This window comes from Rhea americana, unplaced genomic scaffold (assembly GCF_003343005.1).
Source record: "Rhea americana isolate MKP2758 unplaced genomic scaffold, rheAme1 scaffold_241, whole genome shotgun sequence".
Taxonomy (NCBI): domain Eukaryota; kingdom Metazoa; phylum Chordata; class Aves; order Rheiformes; family Rheidae; genus Rhea; species Rhea americana.
In genome coordinates this window covers 67,768-92,076 of record NW_028186359.1, presented here as the reverse complement: position 1 = coordinate 92,076, position 24,309 = coordinate 67,768, and the positions used below count along the sequence as shown (strand labels likewise).

At 38.6% G+C, this 24,309-nt stretch overlaps 1 protein-coding gene across 2 annotated transcripts; it reads right to left on the bottom strand.

The window, feature by feature from the left end:
* Positions 1–89: 89 nt before the first annotated feature.
* Positions 90–24,309, bottom strand: CSDE1 (cold shock domain containing E1). 2 transcript variants are annotated; one of them, XM_085306527.1, is made up of 20 exons: positions 24,204–24,309; positions 19,843–20,253; positions 14,240–14,438; positions 13,417–13,526; positions 12,944–13,036; positions 12,324–12,421; positions 12,056–12,137; positions 11,563–11,691; positions 11,257–11,382; positions 9,935–10,147; positions 7,898–8,038; positions 7,604–7,762; positions 6,859–6,966; positions 5,812–5,987; positions 5,244–5,356; positions 4,387–4,506; positions 3,913–4,091; positions 2,738–2,901; positions 1,680–1,812; positions 90–1,033 (listed from the first exon to the last, which is right to left on the bottom strand). In XM_085306527.1, the coding sequence occupies exons 3-20, from the start codon at positions 14,436–14,438 to the stop codon at positions 986–988; spliced, it is 2,391 nt and encodes a 796-aa protein (XP_085162653.1). In that variant the 5' UTR covers positions 19,843–20,253; positions 24,204–24,309; the 3' UTR covers positions 90–985. The 2 variants fall into 2 exon arrangements, with proteins under 2 accessions (XP_085162653.1, XP_085162654.1); XM_085306528.1 differs by lacking the exon at positions 12,944–13,036.

Below are 24,309 nucleotides of genomic sequence, written 5' to 3'. Positions count from 1 at the left end.
AGTTTTCTTGCTTGATAAAGTGTGACTGGGAAAATAGGAGGAAGGGAGGGGGGGGAGAGGGGAAAAAAAAAGCACACAGACATCAACTATTTCACCTTGATGAAAGTCTCAGTACAGCTATGGAAAGCCTAAGTATTTATTCTTTTACAGTACACTGGGTGCCGGCTGCAAAAAAGAAAAAAAAAAGTATTCACTTCAGGCACAACTTTTTTTCAATTTAAATCAGTAAAAGAAACTGGGTTTTGAAGCTGCAGTGTTCTAAGCAGCAGTAGATTTGTGCATTGTTTTAAATATATTTAAATTACCACACCGATGGCACACCTCTGCCTTATGAAATTCTGCACTGCGTGTGTTCCAGAACATTACAAAAATAGGTCTACTCTGGAAAGAGACTTTCATTGAGCTCTAATGGAAATTTGCTGGTAAAGGACTCAAATGAAATATGAAAACAGTGTAACATTTGGCCACCAACTTAAATTATCTGAACATCCATACAGATTTTTATATGAAGATTAACATATTTCACCCTCACGTGGTCCTCAAAATTTGAGCAGAGTGAGCAGAAAGTGAGCCTTCCACTTGCAAGGCAGGAGATAATGCATTTGAGTGCTAAGGCATAGTAAAACCTTGGCCAAAATAACAAAGATAAAGCATATGTAATTGTAGTGCAGAATTCCATAAGGTCTACCAAAGTAGAGCTGTCTATAATGTTTACTCACATAGGCAATGTAGATTTGCAGTTACCAGTTGCGTTAAATGCACCATTCAAAACAAGCTTCTAAAATGTGATACTATAAGGCGCCACCTTAAGTTCTCCAGGATGCAACTGTGCATAATTTTAAAATGGTTTCATAAATTTATTTTAAACATAACATGAGAAGGTGTTAAACTGATGTAATAGCTTCTTAGAATTTGGAAGGGATGAATTCAGTACCCTTCACCAGCCCCCATCACTCAGTCGTACTTCAGGTATGGGTTTTGTGAATCAGTCTATAACACCAGCCTGGCGAATCTTTCTCTCTGCACCAAATCCCTGCAAATGAAAAAAAAAAAAAAAAAAAAAAAAAATAATAAAAAAAAAAAAAAAAAAAAAGACAGGAAAACTTTTAGCTCCAGGATCATGCTTTCAAGCAAACCTTGTTTTGCTCCAAAGAGGTACAGCATGAGCATATTTTTAATCATCTGTTTCCACGAACACATGCAGCATAAACTAGCAAAAAGGCAACCATGAGGATTCTGTTTGCTCTTTACAGTCCTAGAAACCTCACAGTTTCTGGGCACTGTTACCTTTCTGCATTTCACATGAAGTCTTATTACCACTTGAAAGGAAAGCTTAGATACAGAAATTTCACTTATTTCTGAAAAGGGCAGCAGAAGGGTTATAGTAGGAAAAAAACAAACCAAGATACTTGTTATAGGCAGAACACAACTAACAATTGGTTGCTTTTGTTCACTGTGCTCTTCTGAAATTGCAGCATGTGTTATTGACACTGAGGGTATAGAGCCCCTGCCTTCTGACTAAAGTAATATAGTCTCACACTGCAGCTAAGTTTACTAAGAAACGGAAACAGACACCACTTTTCAAACAGTTTAAGACTTCCAACAGAGGAAGCAATGTTATATTATCTAAGCCAAAACACAAACCGCAATTCTGCAAGCTAGTCTTTTATCTTATGTACCTTTGAGTTATCCGGTCCCCTGGGCTGACGAAGAACTGTTAGACGAGGAGCATTGGCATCATCGAGATTAATGCTCTTTAAACGATTGACAAGTCTATCAGGACGTGGAGCAGCAACAGCCTTAGCGCCTTCACTGTAACAGAGTCAACCATACGGATCAGTGATGACTTCCCAGAGATGATGTAAGCTACTTAATTCAGAATCACATTCCCAACCAAGATATTAGCATATTTTGGCTTGTTTGAAACCGGACCTTCTGGAAGAGAACCACAAACTTCTGCCTTACAACCATAACTGTAAGCACTGGATTCTGAAATAATAGTAGCTCAAAACAGTGTTCCTCAGTTACTACTAATGGTATGCATGACATTTCCTGCATTTGTTCACTTTGATTGAACCAGTAAAATGCTCAGGCTGTGCTGTGATGTGCTGGCAACTCACATCTCTGAAAACAATGGTAACAGATTCTTGAAAGCAAAATTAAGCATTAGCACTTCCATGACCACAGGATAAAATTTCAAGCTTCAGTAAAATATGCACTTTGAAGACAACTGCACTGCTTAGAAGTAGCTCAAAAGTATAAAATACTTGTCTTCCCAAACAAATGGTATGCCAAATAAAATAAAAATTAAAAAAAAAGTGCCCAGTACTGGTTTTCAGTTTAAAATGAAAGATAGATGTTTTCTAGAAAACAGGTGGAAGCACTATGCATAATGCAGAAAATGCCAGAGGCACCACTGTCTATCTACAGTGCTCCATTTAGAAATTAGGAAATAGTAGAAAAAAAAAAAAAAAAAAAAAAAAAAAAAAAAAAAAAAAAAAAAAACACATTCCCAACCACAAACAAACTATGCAATTAAGAAAAGATGAGAGTCTTGCTGCTGCACTGCACTGGCCACCCCATAAATGCTGGCCTTGTTCTCAGGTGAGAAGTTCTCACCAAAACCAGATGAAATTCATCGTCCCATTTCTAGGAAGAGCTAGTTTCAGTTTAAAAGCCACATGCATGGTATTACTGATGTAGAAGTTAGTGCACCAGATTAATTCCAAATCCTCACCAGACACGCCACACATTACAGGCACTGCATTTCCCTGTGCGCTGGTTCAGGATAACTGAAAACTCCACTTCATCCCCAGCCTGTAGCTCCACACCATCCTGAACTTCTTTGACATGGAAGAAGAGCTTTTTGCTGTCACCCACTTCATAGTTAATAAAACCAAACTGAAAACAACACATCACATGGTTACTTGTACCACCTTTATCTAAGCAGATTTAATGACATACTTGTTATTGCAGTTAAAACCACCACAGCCCACCCACAATACTTCAGTATAGAAGCTGAATTTACTCTTAACACTTTGGCTGGAAAAAACAATCCTGGATGTTTAGCCATCCATCAGGTTTCTAAAGTAAAGTCTACAGAACAAGTTCTAAAATCTGACAAGCATTGGCAGCAGCATTAAACTGAGAAAACCACTGCTGCATGTCTTTTCCTAAGACTCCATCTGAAAAGTTAGATAGGGGAGGGGAAAAAAAAAAAAAAAAAAAAACACTCCACTGTTTTGTCTGCATCAATGGTATAAAATGTCAGTTACTTCTGTTTATTGTTTTACTCATATGTAAAGCAATATCCAGCAAAACCCATCTAACCTCTCCCTAAATGACTAGAGCTTAGGGCTGCAAAATAATTATAAAAATAGACTGCATTCACAGCACTTAATTCTCTATCACTCTGCATTGCAAGTAACTAGGACAGTGATTGTTCTTCACAGTTCAGGTGAAATGTAATTACTGACTGCTTTCTGTTGTGAGTAAGTTTCTTCCAGTAGGAGAGTATGCTGCTACTTGTTTTTCTTGGTTTCTTTTGGTCTTAAACACACTTTTATTTAAATGCCCTACACAGCAGTAACTAGATCGATTCTTAGAACATCTCAGAAAAGGACAGAGTAACTCTTTAGAAACAACCACAAGAGAAACTGCTGCTCAGTAGTACCAATTTATCAACACCAAATAGAGGTTCACCTTCACTGAAGCCACATCATGCAGACTTACATAAATCAGTATGGGAGTTGCACAAAATTTTTTCTCTAGAAAAAGAGCATAAAGCAGTCCTAGTCTGTGCACAACTGAAGCTTCTTAAACTGAGTGCTGAACTGGGTTCTCATTTGCTTTACGCCAATTCAGTTACTTCTGATTAATATTCATCTTGTCTTCATAGTGCTCTTCACTCACCTGATCTTTCACACATTCCACTGTGGCTCTGCGAAAAGGTGTGATGTTAACAGCCATTGTCTGCCCATTTTGACCAAGAACACAGAGCTGGAATTTTACTGTCTCTCCCTTCTGCAGACAGTCACCTTTGTTCGCCATTCCAACGATTCCAAATGGATAAACCTCTCCTTTCATCTCACCTGGAGGAGAGGAAGTGGGAAAACAAGACAAAACTAAGATTTTTTTTTTTAACTAAGAATATTTAAAATTTATCTCCAGTACTAGAAATGACACTTTTACTGTCAGCAGTATGTCAGATTATATTCACACTATGTCAACATAGTGCAAATATAATCCTTAGCGTTTCTATTCACGTCATTAAATTACTAATCTTATTCTGCATCTGAAAAAACAACATATAAATTTACCTTAACTATACAACTGTATTTACTACTGTCATTAATGCAAGCATCAAGTATAGGTGACAAATCTTACCATCCTCCATGACTTCAATCATGCCCTGGTATTCAGTCTGTGTGGGATCTACACTCCGCAAAGGACGAATTACTTTACCGGAGTAAACAGTTGGATCAGCTTCTTCAGTGATCCCATTCACTGAAAAGACAGAAAAGAAAGAACAGAATGTTCCAGTCATAATTTTTGTTTTAAAATTGGAGTAATAAGTAGACTAGTTTCAGCCAGAAGCCTATAGTTTGCACTGCAAGACATCTAGGACAGTGGATTCTGTCACTCAGTAAAACTGAAACAGCTCTAATTCAGTAATACTTAGTGAAAGCTTTTCTAGTCAACACAAGAATTCCAACAAGAGGAGAGGAGGAAAGGTAGCTTCCAATGGTACTAAAAGCCTTGGATCATAAAAGCCAAATCCAAGGATTTTCATTCACTACCACTGCATTTCCAATTCCTGGATCATTTTAATCATTCGATATCCTTTGTGATTTCTTTCTTAAGGCCCCAATACCCACAACCTGCAATTCCTCTTGAAATCTCTCTTCTATGAAGAACAGCACAACTACTAGAATTATTAAGTTAGGTAGTTTTGCCACATGATCTCTCCCTTTAATTAAAGCAGACAAGGATAGAGTTTGATAAAGGCCCAGAGAGTTGCAACTCTCTATAGGATTGTTGTTTTGCACAGATTTGTTCTTTGGTAACAGAGGAAAGAGCTTTCAGGAAACCTGTTACCGAGATTAGTGCTTGGTGGGCTTATCTAATGACCACATTAGGCACTCTTCTTTGCTCTGAACTCCAACTGTAAAGAGATCATTGATGGACTACCATGAGCACCTATAAAGACTATTTTAAGGAGAAAGTATCAGGTACAGTCTTACCTGCATGCGTTTTGTTCACCTTTTCTGCACTAACTTTGTTTCCTTTGCCTTTTGACAAGCTGTATTCAACCGTGTCTCCAAGTTCCAGGCTATCAATATCACCACAGTATTCACTAAGAAAACACACACACACACACAAAAAAAAAACAACACACAGAAAAACAGGACCAGAGTTATGAGTAACTTTCCTTTAGTCATATGACAACAGTAATGCTCCTGCAACAGTAATGCCTTAACATTAAAACAGGGTGATTAGAACCCACCTAACTGGCTCAGTACCCTGTATTTTCAAGAAATTCCCATCTGAGGAAGTTAAAGCTGTCAAATATACTGTTCTCAAACTGTATTTCTTAGCCTAGAACAGAGCCTTCATCCAGCAGCCTAGAACACCAAGAACATTCACTCTAATAGAAAAACTAGTCCAGTAGAGTTAAGTAATGGAGTTGAGACACTTGAGCCTATAAATGTAAAATCTAAAAGGGTTAACAGTCACCTCTACATGGGAGAGGGGGGAAGAATGAGAAAATACACCAGAGAGCAAGATGGAGAGAAAATGAGACATATTCACCTGTAATGAAAAAAGATCTCCTTATCATGATTGGCTGTTTCAATAAATCCAAAGTTATCTTTCAAGGCTGCCACATATCCCAAAAGCCTCTTAGAGCTATAGTTGCGTCCAAGCATTCTGACGGAAACAGCTGTTTGCAGACCAGTTCTCTTCACTTCACAAACACTGAACTCAACCTGTTAGAGATGCAGATCAATACTAAGAGAGATTGGGGAGGGGCAAAACCCACAACCCACCCCTACTCCTCCAACAACTCATTTTAAAGCTGTGTTGCTCCAATCAATAACTAGGTTCTCCACTATTCTAGCCACTAGTCTCTAAAAAACATGTCAGTCTTTTGACATTTACTACATTCCAAAGGGTGGCAGAATGATACCAATGACACCTAGAAAGGCAAGTCATCCCCTAGGACTCAGCTTCTTTAGCCCACTAAATACAACCTATCTTTATGCAATTAGCTTCTTTGCACACTTTCCTTATCACCAGTTGCCCACAGTGAGCATTCACCTAGCTCACACTTGTTTTGGATTTTTAAAACAGTAATCAATGCTTTCATAGCACGGCTCCTAAGCACTTAACAGGTTCCAAGTTGCACTTCCAGATCTTTCAGCATCTTCACCTGCCTTTGTCCCTCAAGCTATTTTGCTCATAGCGGTATGCCCTCCATCTTCAAAAGCCAAGGCCTTTATGCTAATCTCTTGAATATTCACCCAAATGGAGCCACTATCTTCAGGATAAGAATTCCTCATTTAAAGTATCACTTCCATTGGAAGACACTACTTTCATATATATATATGTATATATGTATGTGTATATCTATGTATGTATCTATATATACATGTCTCTCAAGAGGTTTTAGGATTTTTTCTGTATAGCTAAGAAAAATAAAGCCCCTCAAGCTTAGGACCGAAGAAATACATGGCATTATGCAGACACCTTGTCCTCCATTTCTTCTGAAGAAGAAAACAAATGTAACAAGGCAAAGAGAAGCTCACATCTGGCAATGCATAGAAAAGTATTTCCCAATGGTATACTTAGTTATATTGCCTTATCTCCTATCTGGGGATTAGCAGATCCTTCCACATCCTTGGCCTGGTAAGGAATGGTCAATTTTACTCCACAGTCATCATAAACGATTATTCCATCCTCAGCTTCCTAAAGACAAGGCATCAGAATTTAGCAACTGGCATCTTATTTGTAAGTAAAAGCAGCTTATTATATACAATCCAAGTACGGCTCATTTGAGTCACAGAGGTTTTTCAGTAACTGCTCTGCAGCTGGTTTAAAAAGCAACAAAACAATCAACTCAAAGCAAGCAGAGTAACAAACAAGCTTTAAGTGATTTTATTTATATATATATATATATATATATAAATCTAACTTTTTCCTAGACAATATTTTTAAAGTAAAGAAAGTACCACTATTTCAAGTATTTACTGGAAGTTCAAGTATTTGTCAGAGTTCAAAGCAGCATGAAATCTCCTCTAGCCCTAGAAATTTCATTTCAGCAACTAAAGCATCTTCCACAGTAATAGGTAGAAAGAAGTTTCCCATTAAGGTCCTGGAAGTCATCCTCAACAGCAGCATCATTGCAAAGCAGCAATCAGGCTTTTATTATCTTGTTTCACGTAAGTTAGTTTTAGCTGACTTCTGTCATTAGTCATTCAATGTATTTCACACTTAAACAGGCAAGAAGTACTTCAAAAAGTTGAATTAGAAATTTTAAAGAAGCAGTATCAGTGTCCAAAATGAGAAATACATAATAGCTACTTCACAAGCGCAGCAGCATTACCTTCTCTTTGCCTTTATTTGGGCTAGTGGCTTTGGCTGGAGTGGCTTCTTTGTCTATAGTGCCCACAAAACGGTGATCCGATTGGGTGTGGAAAGAAACCGTGCCCTTTGGAAGTTTTTTAATCCTTATAGCATGATTTCTTTGAGCAGAGAGCATATCCTGAAAAACAAAATTGACCAGATTTTAGGCAGATGGCAAGATTTTTTTCTTTTCTTTTCTTTTCTTTCTTTCTTTTTTCTCTCTCTATTTTTTTTTTAATAGAAACTTAGTTTGCAGATAGATTATTTCACTTACAGGGACAACAGTAAACTCTACTTCATCGGAAATATGGAGTTGGTTTCCATCCATAATTTCACTGAAGTGAAAGAACATACGAGCATCCCGATCAACGCATTTAATGAAGCCAAAGCCATCTCTCATTGCTGCAATCACACCCTGAGAATAGACAGGTGGATTAGTAACAGCTTTATTAGAAGTATGCAACATCTCTCTACAGTAAAATGAATATATAATAATTTCATAAGGTTCAGGATCTGCATTCCAATGACAACATTTCTTGGTATACAAGATGTTTTCTTGCAAACTGTAGTGCTAATACCTAAGGTCAACCTGAAACGCAAACCAAATCCTGCTTACTTAGTTTTACAACTGAATCTCTTATGAATAGTGAAATAAGTGGAAAAGATAAGCTTAAGCCATTAGCAAAAAGAACTATAGGTAAAGAAGCTGACATCACTACTACCCATAAAACCAATCATCTTGAAAGGGCTACTGCTACAAGTACATGTATTATCTACACCAGTATATGATTCATTTATATATGCGCACTTCCAAGAAATATCCAACAGTTAAAAAATATAGATCAAGAATGGTGATCTGAGGGAAGCTTAAAAAAGACAGCAGGCTTTCAGGCAAATTAACAAACCTCTTTGTAAGGAAGCTTTTGAATTTAAAACAATAGTCTCACAGCCATGGGCATGTATTACAATGAGTCAGGTTTAGTATTTTAGTAGCCTTCCTGATAACTACTAAAAACAGAATGCTGAATGATAAGCAGAATACAATATGCCTCTATTAAGTCTCAAAGACCCTTTTCACACCCTTACCTCATTAAAAAAGGCTCCATAAGCTTAAAGGAGTTCATGACTCAAATTAGGAAGTTCTTTCCTTACTGAAGCTTAAACACTATTTAGACAGATTTTTTTTAAAAATACAAAAGCAGCACCAGACATCTGATAAAGACAGATGTTTGTTAACTTAGATACAATAATGCCTGAACTGCTAGTTATAGCAGCTCACTGAACAATGTGCGCATTTACATCACACTTTATATTCTGCTTTATGTCTGCTAAAACAGAAAGTAAATCATCTAGCTATACGGAATATTTAAACGAGATACCAAGTATTCGGGGAATGAGTGCAGATTATCATCCATGTAATGTAGGAAATGAGTAGAAAGAATAGTTTATAGCAATATACACAAGTCAGTTTTTTCCTCTTCTGCCCTTTTAAAATTCAGTTATCATCAAGCTGACAAATTAAATTCAAAGAAGAGAATTTTTATAAACAGAAGTGAAAGCATTTTTTAGTCATGAAACTAATTCAATCTTTGTTTTACAAAAACACTCATATTCAAAATAAAGTGTGCCACTACGGACAGCACTCATTAGTTCTTATTGTGTTCTCTACAGGAATGAAAGATACGCTTTTACACTGGTAACCACATCCATCTCAGCCCCTGTACTCCACACAGCGTTTTTCCACCTGACAGAATGCAGCTTGTCACCAGCCTTCTGCTGGATCCTTAAGCAGAGAGGGAGAGATTGTCCAAAGAACATGAAGACCAAAAATCCAAAAGCTACATACAACACCTTTTTCAATTCTTGATCTTTTAACTTCCTGAATTAAAGTTGCCCTAATTTCTTCTAGCTTTCCCAAGAAATGGGTAATTACCTGTTTAGAATCAGGCCATGCAGATTTTTAACTAATAGTTCAAGACCATATTACTTCTGTGCCCACTATAATCCAGCTAGCAATCCACTCTAAGAAGGATGATTAAGGCCTACTGTGATTTCATTTTATCAGTAGTTAACCTTTTTTCTTTTAAATGAAAGCAGCAAAGCATAACTTGTGGATTTTCTACTATTAAAGCACATGCTTTGAAGAGGACATCTGAGGATTTTACTTCAGAAAAGGTGAAAAACAGTACCATGATAATTACATTAAGTTACTGTTAAAGACAATTCCAGCCCCCCACATGCCACCTTCATTTCCCCTCAATAGGAATAATAACAAAAAAAGAATAGTTGTTATTCAAAAATAGATACTTGCCATTTCTCTAGTTTCATTTGTAAACTGGAAAGTATTGGGAAGAACCTCAATATTGGTGGCTCGTTCCAGTTTGTCACGTCTGTCTGTTGAAATATTGAATCGAACGTGGTCACTTTCCAGCAAGGTCACCTTAGATTTTGTATCTTTGTCTCCAAACGGAAGCTCTTTAGGAATCACAAAGTCAACTTTGATGCGGCCAGGTAATGGGTCATTCTAATAGCCAGGCAGGAAGATTGAAAAAGAAACACACATGCACAACCAATAGTTAGTTCATGTACAAGGCTCAACATTCAGAGTTTTAAACACATACTTGGGAAAACACTTGCTTAGCAGCATGGCCTCACTTAAACATTTGGGAAAGGAAGGCACTGAGCTGAAGTGACACTCCTGGACTATGTCAGAGATGAATTCAAATTAAGTTCCAACTATATATCAAATGCAGCAGTTCCCAAAATATCAGTTTCAACATCACAGACAACACACCTGGTGAAAATAATAATGCTGGCAGAAGTAAGAAGTACTGGACAAGTATCTACTGCACTCAGACCACCGCGCTTTCCTCCTCTCCCCCTCCCACTACTTGAGACTTCCTGTCTACAGCCAAATTTGAAACGTTTTTAGCACCGTATGCGCATTGCCAGAAAAAATAAAAATCAGTTGCAAGAACTACACTTTTACTCATACTTCTAACACTTCTAAAGGCATTCTTTTAAGTGTTTAAAAAAAAAACAACAACAAAAAAAAACTCACACAATATTCCTCCTCAAAGCAGGAGAGAACACAGCAATACAGGCTGTCCTGTAGTAAATGGTGTTAAAAAAAAAAAAAAAAAATCTCTTCACTTCACAAAAAAAAAAAAAAAAAATCTCTTCACTTCACACTTTCCTCAAAGCTAAAGACATAAGTGGAAACTACGCCTCGGTCAAGAACCTCATTACTTCTTAAAGCTTACAGGAACCTGTAAATCAGTCTTACTCCACCAAATATTTTTTCCCCCTTTTCACTGTACTTTCATCTTTAAAAAGCTCTAAAACTCAAAATACGTTAGAATGACTCACTTTAAAAGTACCTGAAAGATTTAAAAAAAAAAATAGACAAGCTGATGTACCACTACTCTAATTCTTGACTCTTTAACCTTAAGAAAAATTACATATTGTGACTCCTATCAATAGTTGTTACAGTTAAGTCCAAGCTTACTCTTTTGTTGTAAAGTGATGCTTACACACAGAGCRCTACAGGAAAAGGGAAACATTTGTACTATTTGACTGGAACTCTTGCTAGTCAATACAACACTTCAAGCCTCAATCAATAATGAAATTCACCTGATTTTTGCTCGGTACTTTTGGAATTACTTTGGTTACAGTTCCTTCGAAGTGTTCAATGCTGATGTCTTCAAAAATGACAGTTCCTTGAGGCAGCAGTCTTACATCTGTTGCAACTTCTTTACCCTAAAAGCATAAAGTCAGTCAAATACTCACAGACAAGAGGTAAGTTAATATATATTTTCCAAAGAACCTAGTCCCCCCTCCTTTTTTTTGCAAGTGAATTAAAAATAATTAAAAAAAATAGATAGCTGTCCAGTTGTGCTCTAGAAACTTGTCTTCAGTTTTTACTGGATTACATCTTACATTTCTGTCTTTGATTGTAAACTCCACATCATCACCAGGCTGTAAGGCTTCTAGATCACCTTTAAATTCACTATAGTGAAAGAATATCTCCTTCACGACATCACCCCTCTCAATAAATCCAAAGGCTTCCTAAGAACAAAACAAAGTGTTCAATAAATTGCCAGATAACTTAACATTACCAAAACAAGATTTTACAGTATCTAGTAAGAACAACAGAAGACCATGTCAAAGACCTACTGCACTTAAATAGTACACACAGTACTATACAGTACTATATAGTACCATACAAACACATTATGGGGGTATATAACATTGCCTTTATTAAGGAGAACATTAGTATCAAAAATTAGCTCACTTAAACTGTTTCACTCAGTTTGCAACCACAGCTCCAAACTCTTAATGGCTCTTAATAACCTGAACTTACTACTTGGAACATCATCTTTCTAGAAAGCATTTCATCTTCAAGTGATATTAAAGCTAAAGCATCACTTACTTTCATGGCACAGACTACTCCTTGACAGCGGGCTTGTTTCTTTTTTAACAGCATAATGTTACGAGCACTTACAGCACCAGTACTAGAGGGGAAAAAAAAAAAAAGTAGACAGAGTAAACTGATAAACACCTGAAAACTGGTGCCAAAATTAAGATTGCTTTCTTATGTCATTTCAAAAGAGTTTCAGTTCTTAGAATAGACTCAAAATGCTGCCTGGTCACTGTCTGACCAGATGAAGTGTAAAGTCAGAAAGGCAATACCCACTTACTGTTTGTTTGTATCAATTACAAAATTAATTTTATCTCCAGTTTCCAGTTGCACATTTCCTTCAACATCCTCCGGTGTGTAAGTCAGGTAAAATACTTCCTGTAAATTAATGTTGACTAATATTACTCCATCTGCAAAACAAGCTCTTTTCAAAGATTAACGCAATTTTGCTTAATAACAGCATCTGATATTAAAGAAATTAATCAGAAAATGGAAACTGATAGAACACTACATGCAAAAAAATATTCTTTCTTTCATTGTGCTGTTTTTATGAGTTCATAATAAGCAACTTAAGTTGATAGTTTTGTATATGGTCATCTTTAAATGACAATTTCTAAAGGTTAAAAAATCATAATAAAAATATGCTACACAGCCTACCTTCATTACCTTTCACAACAGAACAATATCTCTACATTAAGTTCTCCATAGATATGGGCAAGCAAGCTGTCAAAATAACATTTGTTCATAGCAATTACTGAAGTCTGCATTTTTGGATAAGAACTACAACTTCTTAATTAAAAATGCAATGTCATTTGCCTACATTAAATTGTGCCAATTTTTTTGTTTATAGACCACACTGACGGATCAGTCAAGAGTTAAAGTAAAATGCATGAGCTTTACCCCATTACGTTCGTAGCATACACTCCCTGTTGGACTCTGACCCGGGGCAGCTGGAGATTTACTCTCTAAATTGTGAGGAACAGCGCACACAACCTACCAGTCACAAAAAAAGAAAAAAAAAGAAAAGAAAAGAAACAAAAGGAAAAGAAAAAAAATCCATTGCTAGTCATTTCAGGAGCAGCATTGTGCCATACAAAAATTTCAGTATGCCCTACATACACTCAGGGATGCACTTCAAATGTAACAAAATGGGATGCCATGCTGCAAAGTTTTAAACAGAGACTGTTGACTGTGAGAACTGCTTAGAGTCAAATAGAAGCTTAAACTGAACCTCTGACTTTTTGCCAGAATGAGAAAGATGTATCTCTGTATGGCTGAATACTCTCTGTATTTAACAGACATGCTATATGAATCTGTCTTTTTGTACTGAATAAAGGATAGAAATTGTATACAGAAATTAGACAGACACTAACTTGTCCATTTATTCGTTCTTCAGGTAGTATTTCTGGCTTTATCTTCACCAATTTAACAGCGATGGGTTTTCCAGTTCGGCGATCAGAAGACACTTCAAACTCAACATCGTCTACAAGACAATCAAACATGGTAATGACACCACAGTCAGAAGTTGTGTTTTAAAAATAAATAATATTAATTTTAAAAAAACAAACACTAAATGACGACATTTGATAATTTGCTGTTTGAACTCCAGAACAAAAAACTCGAATGCCTTTGTTGCTGAGAAAGAGCACTTTGCAGGTATTTCTCTTGCTATTCTAYTTATTTGTTCCTACTGCTATTGAACTGGTCTCATGTAATGGCTTGCCTCTGTCAAGGTTTCTTTCTCTGCCTCTCCCCCTGACACTGAAAAAGCTCAGACCAGGTAATACATGCCATTGAGCAGTTTATAACCTTCACTGCCACATTATTAAGTGGCCTGAAGAAGTAGCATCTCCCTCCTGAGGAAGCTTAAAAAAAAAAAAAAAAGACATCTTTAAACTAATTCTAAAAAAAATAAAGAGAAAATACTGTGTCTGTGAGGAATGTTGTGCTATTGTCTAATTTGACCTAACATCATACTTTTTCCAGAATGGCCGCAAGTAGCACACAAGTGGCACAAAGCTCAAGCGCCGGTAAGGTCAGTCATTGGGAGTGCCAGATTACTAATTCAACTGTCTTTTTAGCCTCTCTGAAACCAGTGCATGCATTTGTCGGTGCCACAAGGTGCAAAAATTTTCTACATCAAGTAAAAAGATTGGTCTCAAGTCAGCCAAGCAGCTCTGCAAGCTGTCCAATTACCTCCTACTTTGAGCTCCTGTAAGTTGCCATTATACTGTGAACAATGGAAGAACAGTCTAGCTTGCCGTTCTGAACACTGAATAAATCCATAAGAGGTCAGCAGTTTTTCTATAACCCCAGTCTCACGCAGYGCTGCCGAAGTACCATTGGGGTACCCGTTATGTCCATTGTTGTGGAGAAGGTTTGGATCAAAGCTCATCTATTTAAAAGGAGGAAAAAATAATAAAAAAAACAATTCAATAGACTATTAGAATACTAAGTTTCTTTTCCTCATCCCCACATGGTAGGATGAGAATAACAAACACAAAAAGCCTGTGGATGTTACCGTAACAAATAAATGCTAATCTCTTTTGCAATAAAATAAGAACTCCAAAATAACCAGGCTTGTGTAAAACTGTTATCCTTTAAAATTTAAACAGGCAACATATTTATAAAATAGGCCCCCAAAACACCCAGACTGAAAAAAAGCTTGCTTATACCAAGACAAACTTCTGACTTTGGATGCAACAGCTATGAACCAACAGCACTAAGCCTGCAAAGCTTGTCTCCTAGTCTGCCTCTTCAGTCTTTCACACTAAAAAGACAGTTCTAAGATTTTTGCATAGATATGGAACTAACACCCAGAACTAATACTCAAACACTTCTGCAGTATAAGGTACTAGACAGCCTTAAGACTCCTTATACTAGTACTAGTTCTAACCCTAAGTAAGTATAAGGTTACTGGGTTAGTATAAGGGTAGTATAAGGTACTACTGGAGAGACTAAGGAAACTTGATTTGAAAACAGCACTGCACTGAAAAAAGTTAAAGCTGAAGTCAACTGTAAACTAACTTATGGTATGTGTTTTTCTTTTCAAGTCAGACATAACTTAGAGATTTAGAAATCCTTTTACAAACACACTGGCTTTTTGATATGCAGAAGTAGTCTCATTTTTAAAAATAGCTATTTCCACTTAGAGGTTACCAGTTATATCAGTTGAAATACATTACACCACACCAAACACTGTAATTCAAGAAAGACTATTCAAAACAAAAAACAGTCAACATGCATCTTGGAACACAGTTTCAAAGGGTTTACTTGCTGCTGTTTCCAGTGTATTTATTTTGGAAACGTAATGAGACTATGTCTCTTCTGTTTTGTTGTCCCATCAAGTGCAAAAGATTCAAAGTTAGTCAACAATATATTTAGCAGAGATAAAAGGCTCCTCAGCAACTTGTAAAAATAGTATGCTTTTTATCCTAACACAGGCACCTAGTTCCTCAACTTATTAAAATGTATAATGAAAGCATGCTCCATTATGCTGTTTGGCAATCAGTTTAACAGTGATCCCAAAGAGCACCACAAAACACCTGCTGTCAATCTTTCTAAAGAAAAAATAATAATAACCCCCCCMCACACACACATTTCTTGCTAAGCAAAACTGACAACATTAATTAACGAAAAAACACACAAGAAATAAGGACAGAGTTCTGACCTCCATGAGAAACAAAACAAAGCATCAGTCCTCACATCACTGCACACAACTTCTCAGCAGGAGTTAGCCTGCAATCATTAACCTTAAATGGGGTGGGGAAAATAAAAAAAACGGGGGGGGGGGGGGGGGGNGGGGAGGAGTTTGAGGGTGGAAAAACATATTGGTATTTGTTAGAGGTGAAACTGTGAACCATAACACGTGCTATTTTATTTTTTCCTGGAACATTTCCACCTTCATGTTATGGTTTACATTTTATTTCTTTAGACTTTCAAGGGAGCAGTGCATTGTACCAAACTACATTCTGGTACAAGTGGCATTGACACTCAGCTGAGGGAGGTGATTTTTTCAGGTGAGAATTGCTAAGACGGTATCACAGAGGAGAGGACGGAAGGTATTTCATAACTACTTCTGAAGGACTGAATGCTTCACACTTGCTGAAAAAACTGCAGATACCAAGAATGTTAAAAAGTAAGAGTATATTTACAAAGTAACCAGCCCTATGACTCCCCATGCTTCTGAAACATGTGACATATGCGCAAATCACTGCCCTGACTTACAGATCTCTGATAGAGGGGAGTCCTCTTCTGCTTTTTAGACCCAGATGAGGTAGATGTAGATGAAGAAAAAGATAAAGGAAGAGAAGATGGGGGAGCTGCAGGAGGGGGGAGAGGATCTGATGACACAGTAAAATGGTTCTCCATCTCATACAGCTGTGATAACATAGTACAGTGTTATAACTAGTCAGTAGTTACAAAAGCACAACTTTAAAAACATCCAAGTCCCTGCTAGCCATCCCAAATCTTTTGAGAAACTCAGTGAACTAGTAAATCAGTTACAATTTCTGCATTAAGCACCATTATTTCCTCATTTCACATCTCATTTTTCTTTCCACTCTTAGAATCAGTCATAGTAGTACAGCCAAGAGTTGCACAAAAGCTGCAAATTTTAATGAGAAGATATACCAGTGGCAAAGATGTGCACACATCCACCTCTGACGCAGAAAGAGTTGCAAAGACTGAACACATTCTGTTCTTCTAAGCTGTAAGAGAAATTACTGAATACCTAATTTACAGTCTTTTTCATTATTATGCTTCCTCCTACACACTATAAGCTCTTGGAAGAAAGTATTGCCTTACTACCTACCTTTTCCTCTCATACATGAAAAAGTTAAACAGAAGAGTTAGTTACTAGTTCATTATGATTATATATTAGTACCTTCACAAAACCAACGCACATCTTAGCACGGTTCTGGGAACACAAACACTTAGTGTATTGATTTGTACTTAATATTAGCACCATCACATACGCATTTGTCGAAACTTGCAAGACCCAAGTCTAATAATATGCTATGCCATGTAACAGTTCTTGTATGTAGGCAGGTTAAGTTGAAAGAGTTGCACACAGGATAACCTAAATCTTTAGGAAGGCCTGAGAGTTTTGTTTCCTCCGATTCCATTGTTAGCTTTCCCTGTCTAATGAGTACCCCCACATCAAGAAGGGCAGAGTAATGATGAGATCAAACTCTATGATGTATAAATACCTGAATCTTTATAGTAAGTTATAGGCAATGAACACCACTTTGCATTGCATCTCTGTGGCAACTTCCAGAGGACCTATCACCTAAAACCAACTCAATTTGCAATTGTTTTAATCCTTATCCACCTTGCACAACACACTGTACAATAATTTTGTTACCAGCTTTAGAAATATGTTCGTTCAGCCACATTTGGTGATGCCAAAAAGCTTTTTGGGAATGAAAATAATCTTATTTCAATACAGAATCATAGCACCAGTGCAAAAAAAAAAAGAAAAAAAAAGAAAAGAAAAGAGAAAAGGAAAAAAAACATTACAAGCTGGTAGTTTACAAATATCCAGCAAAATACATAACTCCTACAAGGACAGCTGCTTCACAGCTAAGTTAACAACAATTTTTTTTTGTCACCATAGTCAGACTGATAGCCTCCACACCATCACGGAATTAAGTAATGCACTACATCACATAAAAGCCGATCTTCTCGATTAAGATAAATGAATAGATAAATGCAGAAATTTTGTCTGTTAGAGTGACAAGAAAAGCCACAGTGTACAGACAAGCACAGTTACTTCATCTCTTATCTATCCTGCATTCCTCTTCTACAATTACTAAGACTCAAGTTTCAGGATATCCCACAAATCAAATTGGTATAAATCAATACTCTTACATGTTATAAAATACTAACATGTCAGAAAATACAGTAAGCCATAAAGTCATGAGCTGCTAGAAACCCCTGGAGGATTCTAGCCTACAGTCCTGCTCAAAGCAGGACTTTTGCAAAGAAATCAGGCAGCAATGTTTTTGTCTAGCTAGTTTGGAAGACTTCCAAGGAGAGAGGTTCCACAATCTCTCAGCCTTTTCCAGTCCTGTGATAACCTCCCAAAATTTTTCATAATGTCCAACCTAAATTGTTAGAGGGTCAAAGGCCACATATTGCTTTTCTTTTTTTTTTAAGCAGTGGATTATATTTAAATTACAAATATTTTCTTGGACTATCTAACAAAAATGGCAATAAACAGAGCTGAGAAGAGTTACAGACTACTTCCTCTCAGCATAATGGTCTAAATTTCAAGGGGAGTGGGGAGGTGACATCTTCTGCTATAAGCATCACTGAATGAGCAGCCTGCGGCTAGAAAGTTATTAGCAGTATAGCACAAAAAACACCTCATCTTTCAGCCAAAGTCTGACAAATTCAGTCCAACCAGAGATATACTTCTCAAAGTAGCACTAAAATTTCATGTAGGGGGAAAAGATAGGAGATGATAATTTCAACAGCCTTTCTAGATGCTTGTCATCTTCTGCTGTAAGCAGAAGTCACTCCACATACGAACTCTCATCTTTTTAGCACGACAAACCCTAGGATACCCCATGTATGATAAGTCTTTGTGAGAAGGCAACAGCTGAAGTGCTTGATTTTAAGATGATCCAGAGTTTGATAAATTGGACTGGTAAGCAGGATGGTTGGGGAAAGGGAGCATGATGCATTACCTATTTCCAGATGAGTAATAGGCCAAACGATTAACCCATTCTGAACATTTTGTGAGTCATTGACAAGACAGCCTCTTTATACCTCCAAAGCAAGACGAGCACACATACACACCTCATGTCCCTGACAATGTGGCAGGAGTGTAACAGATTGGTTACAGAAAACACCACAAATCTGCAAAAGGTTAAGTTCAGAATAACTTGAACTAGGGTTAGAAAACCACATTGCTGTAATCTCTTGCTCAAAGGTAAGACATGCGTTAAAAGTTCTCAATGCATCACTGAATGAGCAGTCTGCAGCTAGAAAGCTATTAGCAGTATAGCACAAAGAACACCTCATCTATCAGCTAGTCTGACAAATTCAGTCCAACTAGAGATATACTTCTCAAAGTAGCACTAAAATTTCATGTAGGGGGAAAAGATAGGAGATGATAATTTCAACAGCCTTTCTAGATGCTTGCCACATTCCCATACCTGTTCAAACTTTATAACAGAGCATAACAACAACAAAAATCAAACACAGTAATTCTGTTAATTTGTTTGTACTAAAAAAAAAAAAGGAAAAAAAAAAAAAGGAAAAAAAAGAGTCCTAGTAGACGGTTACAGCATATTAATATATGGAAAAACCATTTGCTTGGACTTAAAACATAACAGATATATACTGGAACCTAATTACTACCTGGCTGTGCAGTCCACTGCCAAAAGTTTAGCTTTAACACAGTTGACCTGCCAGTTTACAAGAGTAAAAGACACAAACCTCACCAATATAAGCACCCGGGGGGAGAGGAAGGAGAGAAAGGGTGAGACACTAGACACATGCAAAGGAAACAAAGATGACTAAACAAGTTACATGAACTGATTAAAATGCTATTAGCTTTGAAAAAAAACGTGACTGGAATCACCACACCAGTGTCCATTACTAATAGAAACATTAATGATCACCACTCTGGTGAAATAAAAATTACTATTAAATAGAATTAGAACCATACCACAGTTGCTATTATCATCTTACAAAACAAGCCAACTTAACAGTGGAGAACTTCTGTTAAGACATTGGTTCCTGATAGGTTTGGGAGCATAACCAGCTCTTTATACAGTGCATACACTAACCTCGCAGCGATATTCAACTATTGCACTTTCAGTAGTATTAGCCGATTCTTCTGTTTCAGCACACGTTTCAGCGGATGAAGACTGCAATTATTAAAAAAAAAAAAAAGGGAAGGGGGGAGGAATAGCAAGAGAAAGTGATCTATCAAGCTAATAAAGAATACAAGTGCTGCTGCCCTAGGCAATTTTATATAGCACTGGAGAAAACAGACTACTAGCAGCGTTGGGACGTGCTCTTTTGAAGCTGTTGAGTAGGCACAAACTTCTTGTTTCAGATCAAGCGTTGTGTCTTCAGTGTAAGTTTCCTCTTCTTTGGTCTTGTATTGTTGTTGTTACGATGTAGTATGTTCCTTTCCTGATCTGAACTTGAAGTAGCAGTTTCAGGTGGTAAATTCTGTTCTGTTACACTTCATACTGGAAAGGGAGAAAAGACACACACTAAGTATAACTTCAAAAGAAGGTTTCTTATACATCAATAAGAGGTGTTCCTACCACCACATGCACTGCCTTCACCTTAATACTGAAGATTCAATCCACACTAGGAAAGACTACCTCACAGATGTACTTTGCCATTCCCTTTTTCAGTTCTGGTCTCCCAAGAACTCTACATCTAAGCCAGTGATACGTTTCCAACTTCAACCTCTTCAGATGCAGTTATTTCAGGAAAGGTCCCAGTGTGCACAATTAAAAACAGCAACTTCAAAAGCATAATTTATTTTAATAATGTAATGCAAATCCTAGTCCTCCTATTGATACTATCAACAACTCTACACATATTCTGTCTCACAATTTAATCAACAAGTACTTGCACAAATCTTCAGTATAGCAATACAGCAGGGGGGAGAAAACTAGGATTTCCTGACAATTTTTATGTCTCAAAAGATAAGTCAGGGATTAACAATACCTAAAGCTTGCTTTTGCCTAAAAATAAACAGGCTTTTTGATAACACCCATAGAAGTTGTCTACTTGTTTCTACAAAGACAACATGCACACAGGCATAGCTCAGAAAATAATCAGTGTCATTCTCTGGCCTTTTTAAAGCTTGTTTGCAGAGTGTTGATAACAGAGATAGCACACAGGTAAGTAACACAGAAGCCTAACTATAAGTATAGATAACACAGAAACCGCTCTACAACAGTGAGTAGGTAATACTTCTCTCTCAATATTTTCTAGTACTGCTTTGTGTTTTCACAAGTGATTTGCACAAACTTCCACCTAGTACCTAAAATCAAAAGTACGTAGAATCAGAAATGAAGGTCTTTAAAAAAAATAAAGTTTTGATTTGAGTCTGTTCACTCAATAAAGGGAGATTTTTGTGCCCAGAAGCTGCTAAGAAACAAAACTACTGTGAATCTACAGATAAACCAGAATGCTAGTTAGCTGTCTTAAAGGCATAAAGCATCTAAGTATATAACTCTCGGCCAAAGCCTTCCACAGGACCACATCAAACAGTAAAGATCCTGACAAAGCCTGCTTTCCAACTTCACTGGGAAAGTGAATTCCATGATTTACAGTGACTTCTGAGCTCTCTTTAGTGAGTGAAAAGCCAGAATTGCCTACCTGAAAAAGAATGAACTTAAGTGATTAAAACCTGAATGCAGAGATAGTTAAACACTCATTACTGTGAAAATGCTGACTGCTGTCAAACACCACAAATAAGAACCTAGTCCCAAAAGCTGAAAGGCTGTATGCAGACTGATCATCCAGTTATCACATGAGTTAACCTTTCAGTAACTTCTCATCCATGTGAAATACATTCCTTTAGTCACCACTCAGAACATCTTTGCGTTGCCCTCATCCAGTTTCTCACTTGGTCTGACAAGAAAATACATTTCAACCCAAAGGCTGAGTTTTCCTTAACACATTAAGTCATATCAACCAAACAAGTCCACATCTCTATTTGACTGATGTTACAAAAAACAAAACAAACCACCCACAAACTAATTTGGTAATATTTTCTAAAATAATCATATAAAACTGTTTTGCACAATTAAAAACTCGGATGAAAGTTCTTTTCACAACCAAATCAGAAAACGATTAAGTTAACAAGCAAGTCTATCAAATGTCCATTTCACCCACCCTGGCTTAACAATTATCAACAGACTCTAGTAAACAGAAATAATCAGAAAACTCAGAGCTATCACAAAAATGCACAGGCCACTAGATTTTTTACATACCTCCTTATAAGATACAGGCAACCCTTATCACAATCTTTTTTAGAACAGTATCATGTTTTGGGCCACATTTCACATCACAAATGAGCTGCCCTTCTCATTAAGTTCAAGAGGAACAAAGCAGGCACATGCAGTATCACAAGAACAGCACAGAGACATTTAAAATCTTCTGTTCAAATATTTGCCTCATCTATTTAGTCYAAAATGATCTGAACTCTACTGGAACATACATCATATTACATATTTCATTTTGCTGACCGTGGGACACATTACATTTTCAAAGGCATAATCAAGACACCTCTTCTGTCTGAAGATGATTAAAGTTAACTGAATCAGGCAATACAATAAAGCAAAAGCTTTCACCTTAAAAGCTAGAATAATCTGATAAAATTATTAGTTTACTGCTCTTTCCATTGAAAAAACGGGGGAGGGTAAGCAAGCATAACCCAAGTAAAAATCAGCATGTGTCTGCCTTAAATTCTTTACTTTTTAATTCAGCTACTATAAATACTCCTCCAAACAGTAAACAGCCGGAGCAGCTGCCCAGTCCCCAAGTCACACTGGTCTCTCTGCATTTGTATATTTACAGCTGAAGGGATTAACACAAAGACAGTGAATAGAGAAAGCTACGCAAGTCCTGTTCCTAAAGCGCCTGGATTTTATTAAATAATGACAGGTTGTCCCATAAGCGTTTTTTCTACTTGAAACAACCTAAATAGCTTATTAGGAGAACCTATCAAACTACAGCCAGTTTTCTGTTTCTTGTTTTCTTCAAAAGAGCAGGTATGAAACTGTGTGAATACATATTTCACATAACTAAAACGTGTTTCTAGAATTAGCCATCTTCTACATGATTAAGATCAAGTTCAGCAAAGATCAAACACTATTTTCAGCATGGACAACACAACTATAGATGGTATCCGGAGATCAACTTATTCTACATTTTTTTCAAAGAAACCTGGTGAATATCAGAAAGAATACTAACTCCTGAACACCCCGAACAAAACATGACAGCAGAAAGGTCAGCTGTCAACATTCACTGGACTGAATAAGTCACTTCTAGGTCAAAAAAAACGCAGCTACAGAAAATCGTTATAAACTTCCACAGACATCTGCCTAATACATATATGCACTTAGAATCAGCAATTAATGTAAATAGCAAAAACAAAGGCAGAAGAGCCGGGCGCTCGCTGTCAATTCAGACAGCAAGGAACCAGGCCCGACCGATGGAACCACCCAGAGGGGCCTGCGGCGCAACCAGCGCCGGGCGGCCGGGCGCTGCCGGCCGCGGGAGCGCAGCGCGGCGGAGTAGGCCCTGCACGCTGCGCTGCCGCAAGATGGTGGCTGCGGCGCGGGCGGCGCCGAGGGGCGGCGCCAGGACCCCAGCCCGGCGCAGGCCGCGTGCCGCCGCCCGAGCTGTGACAGCAGAAAGGGACTGCGCCGTGATCGGCTGCTTCCCGGCCCGGGGGAAGGACAGGCGCCGAGGAGGGAAGCGCCGCCCTCCCCACACACAAAGGGGGGCGATGGCGGCCGCGCCCCCGCACACAAAGGGACGGGGGCCTCGTCCCCGCGCCGGGCGGGGCTGCGCGCGCGGCATCCCGGGAGCCGCGGTCCACCCCCGCCGCCCAACTCCGGCTACGCGAGCCCCCACGCCCCGTCCTCGCACGGCACCTGCCGGGACCCGTAGTCCCCTCTGCACGGCCGCCGGCAAGGCCGGCGCCGCTCGGTCTGCAAACCCCAGCAAGCCCCGCGGCTGGGCAGGCCGCGAGGCACGCCGGGAAAGCGAGTTCCGGGGCCGTCCCAGCCCCGCCTCCGCTGACAAGCAGGACTGCAACTCCCAAGAGCCCCTGCGGCAAGGCCTCCGCCCGCGGGACCCCGGGAAACGTAGTCCGCACGCCGCGACGGCCGAGCAACCAGTAACCACCCGTATTCCCTCCCCAGGAAAGGCGGCCTATGAGGCCGGCGCCCCCCCTCCGGTCACTTGACCGCCACACCCTGTGCAGCCAGGGAAAACGGACAGGCAGCTTACCGCACCGAGACCGACAGGATAACAGGCACGAGGGATACAGATTCGGGGGCTCCCGCTCCCTCTCCCACAGCCTCCTGAGGACCTCAGTGCACCCTAGAGTGCGCGGGCGCCGTCTCCACAGCGACAGGCGTCCTCGCCGCCCGCTGCGAACCGTACTCACCCCAACAGCTCAGCGCCCCCGCTCCAGCGCCGCCATGAGCAGCACGGCACAGCACGTAGGAATAAATCCCGGCCTCTCGCGAGAGCCCCAGGGTGGAGCCGCGCGT